The sequence below is a fragment of the Hipposideros armiger genome, unplaced genomic scaffold (assembly GCF_001890085.2).
Source record: "Hipposideros armiger isolate ML-2016 unplaced genomic scaffold, ASM189008v1 scaffold_145, whole genome shotgun sequence".
Lineage (NCBI taxonomy): Eukaryota > Metazoa > Chordata > Mammalia > Chiroptera > Hipposideridae > Hipposideros > Hipposideros armiger.
In genome coordinates, this window is record NW_017731495.1 from 995,180 (window position 1) to 998,788 (window position 3,609).

At 39.2% G+C, this 3,609-nt stretch overlaps 1 protein-coding gene across 1 annotated transcript; it reads right to left on the minus strand.

Moving 5' to 3' along the window:
* Positions 1 to 1,029: 1,029 nt before the first annotated feature.
* Positions 1,030 to 3,016, minus strand: LOC109387027 (follitropin subunit beta). The gene is made up of 2 exons (XM_019650700.1): positions 2,858 to 3,016; positions 1,030 to 1,260 (listed from the first exon to the last, which is right to left on the minus strand). The coding sequence occupies exons 1-2, from the start codon at positions 3,014 to 3,016 to the stop codon at positions 1,030 to 1,032; spliced, it is 390 nt and encodes a 129-aa protein (XP_019506245.1).
* Positions 3,017 to 3,609: the final 593 nt, after the last annotated feature.

Sequence of the window (3,609 nt, forward strand, 5' to 3'; positions counted from 1 at the left end):
TAAATAAAAGAGCTATTTCTTTACACAAATTTATTTGTAGAAAAAGTAAATGTATTTTACTTAATAAGTTGTTGAAATTGCTTTCAAACCTACTTTCAATTCTCTCTCTCTACAAAGGAGTGAATGCCAGCCTGGAGGGCAGGATAATATCATTTTTGTTTGTTTGTTTGTTTTTTGTTTTTTATTTTCCATTGGGAGTTTTTCAGGAACTTTACAGCATTTGTTCAATTTGTTTCAATGATGGAATAGATGTAGGCTAATTTCCACAGGCCCACATTAACATTTCTTGCTTTTGCCCTTAACTAAAGGGCTTGGTAGTAACAGCTTGGAACTCTTAATTTTTATCTGTACTGAGCAATTCAGATGTATGCATCCTGCCCCTGTACCCCATGTGCCAAAGGAGGAAAGATGAGATGGAAATCATTTCCTCACTTCCAGGGACTGACTGACATTGCTGGGGGCCACCTCATCAATCAGCCTCAAACATCCTCTTTTAGCGTGTTTCTACCTCCTACCTTTCTGATCTTATTTTCCTTAAGGAAGCCATTGTTGAATTTCTTACTAAATTCCAGGCATGATGCTAGGCATTGAGGCTACAGCCATGAAGAAGGCACCCCTGCTCTTGAGGGCCAAGAGGAGATCAGAAGAACGCTGCATTTTGTACTTTCACCGACTCTCCGAAATCTCCTCCCCGTAGGCATGGGAGTCCCTAACTCTAAGAGGGGGGATTGCCTGAGAGGATTCTAAGACTAAACAGGAAAGCAGCCATGTGTCTATAAGTCAAGTAAGGCTGAATAAAAGTTATGGAACCAGACCTAGGATACAGGGCTGAGTGGTGACAGGCTGCCAGCCCCAGCACTCTTAATTCCTACACCCTCCAGCTCCCCTCTGCCAGGAGAGCCGGGGTCAGTGGGGTCTGTGGTCACCCAGCCCACACTGGCCTGCAGCCCGGCATGTTATACACACACAGCACATAGATAGCTTGGTCCTTTGGGACGAGGCTCAGCAGCCCCAAACACCCACTGCCCCTTATTCTTTCATTTCACTGAAAGAGCAGTAGCTGGGCTCCAGGCCATGCACGGTGCAGTCAGTGCTGTCTCTGTCACACTTGCCACAGTGACATTCAGTGGCTGCCGGGTACGTGTACAGGGAATCTGCGTGGTGAGCACAGCCGGGCACTCTTACTGTCTCATACACCAGCTCCTTGAAGGTACATGCTTTCTGGGTGTTGGGTCGGGCTGGGTCCTTGTACACCAGATCCTGAGGAGTTTAGGAAGGAGAGAGTCAGGTTATAGTATTCTGGAAGTTTCTATTTAGTTTAATTAAAATGAGACAGGGATTTAATACTGCTTGCTCTAACATTTATCCATGTAAGTTCACTTATGGAATTCTAAACCAAGGAAACAAGGCCTTGTAAATGACCTATATGCTATACCACATTTCCTGCTTGTTCTGGAAATCTTACAGAAAATATCTTTCTTTTTCCCACTCCTTATATCTATATCAAAATATTTTTTCTCAAAGTATAGAGAAACTTTGACTTTCAATATAGAAAAATGATGAAAAAGGGAAATATGACAGAAATTTTAAGTTGACTTTTTGCACTTAGTCGAAAGCTATATTAATGACAACTTAAACCATAAAACACTGAAGTTTAATTTCACAGAAAATATTTCCAAATATATTGTCCCTGTGTGCTTATAGAAGGTCAAAAAAGACATAATGTGAAATGTCAATGCTTAGCTTAATATGACTTTGAAGACTCACATAAGATTTTAAATATTCCATTGTCTTGTAGACATTTTTTACCCTTAAATGCTTTATGTTTTGCATGCCCTCAGTTTCAAAGGATACATTGTTTGCAAATAAAAACTTTTAATTCAGGCAGAACAGGTATATTCCGACACTTTCTAGTAAAAAAAAAAAATTGCACTGAGGGAAGAAATTGGCACTGCTGTTTAATTTATTTCAATATCATGCTACCAAGCCTGTATCCTAAGAAGGTTACAATAAATTCTGTAATAAGTGGAGGTTGATGAAACTCATTTACCATCCAATAAAGCATATTTCATTACAAAGTTCCTATATTCAATTTCAGTTTCTGGAATGTAATTCTTCATATAAAACCAGGTGCTAATAGGGGACAAAAAGAAAGAGAAAGTAGAAACTGCTTCTTAATTTGGATTAATACAAAGAAAATGTGTGAATACAAACTAGTGGTTTTATGCCTCTGTGTCCTGATTTTCCCAACAGTCTAAAGAGGTGATTGGGTTTGCAGATTTACTGTGGTTCTAATAGTCTGCACAGATTTATTGTGTCCTCAGGCTCTTGGCATTTGTATTCAGGCCGGCCAGTAAGACAATTTTTATAACATGGCTGTTTGTGGTTTTATGTGGCTTTGAAACAAATTTAGTACTGTCTCTATTGCAAAGATATGGCTTCAATTACATAGAAATAGAAATATATAGAACACATAGAAATACATCTGCATAGAAACTGCCTCTGGGGGGATGTTGTAGCTTTTCTATTGCTAAATATATGTATGCTTACCTGCTTATCTATGTGTAAAATCTAGCATAGAACTCTGGGTTTTTTTTTTGAAAAGCAGAGTTGGCATATTACCAAACTGATCAGATCAAATCTGAGGTTTCCCTAAACTTACCCTAATCAAACCCAAACCCAAACATCTAACTGATAATCATGGTAATTAACTCCAGTCATAACACAGACAGTATTGGCTCAGGGACTCCTGGCTATTCTTTGGGAAACTTGAAGCATTGAGGAAGTGGGACTTCATGAAGCTTGCCTCCCACACAGCCCCTCAGCACCCTCCAGCCCGGCACAGCCAAGTTCCTACCCGGGTGAGGCAGTAGCCCGCACACCAGGTGGCGTTGACGCTGATGCAGAAGCGGCATTCCTCTTTCTCCACCGCGATGGTGACGTTGGTCAGCTCACAGCTGCGGCAGCAGATTGCTTTCCAGAGACAGAAGAGGAAGCAAACCTGGACGGGCTGCATCCTAGACTAGGAGGCAAACAATGAAGTCCCATGAGAAACCGAAAACCAAGGAACTATAATTACTTTTAAATTGACCAAACCAAAATGAATTGGTCCATCCACCTGCCCCAGTCACATTTTTTTTTCAGCAATTATTTTCCTTCCTTTCTCTTTTCTTCTTAATTTCGTGAACAAATATTTCTTCTTATCTTCCTCCTTTTTTTTTGTCAAAGTAGAAACTTGTTATAGGTCAAAACTTTAATATAATGATTTAAGAAGAGCAATATTTAAAGATTAGAGTATCACTGTTCATTGTTTTAAAGTGACTACCCTGAACCAAGTAATTGTGATAATATTTGTCCATTCATTATCATTTTTAAGGACTCTCTTTGTTTAAAAAGAAAATTCTGTATTATAAAATTAACTCATCATTTTTAGCATCACATAAACATTTTCATTTGCTTTTGACCACCTTTGTTTAAAATAAGACTATTTCAGAGGCCAGGCGAATCAGTCTATAGAAAGTCAGTTGCTTGCTAGCAGTGATTGCAGTGTATTAATCATATTTAAGAAGCCAGGTTGACAAGCACAAATTCTCTACATAACAGTGGCTC

What these genes read in the sequence shown, in the direction of transcription:
- LOC109387027 (XM_019650700.1), bottom strand. Translation starts at nt 3,016, where the DNA reads ATGCAGCCCGTCCAGGTTTGCTTCCTCTTCTGTCTCTGGAAAGCAATC. An exon ending in CGGGCTACTGCCTCACCCGG is followed by an intron (nt 1,261 to 2,857) that starts GTAGGAACTTGG and finishes TAAACTCCTCAG; the next exon opens with GATCTGGTGTACAAGGACCC.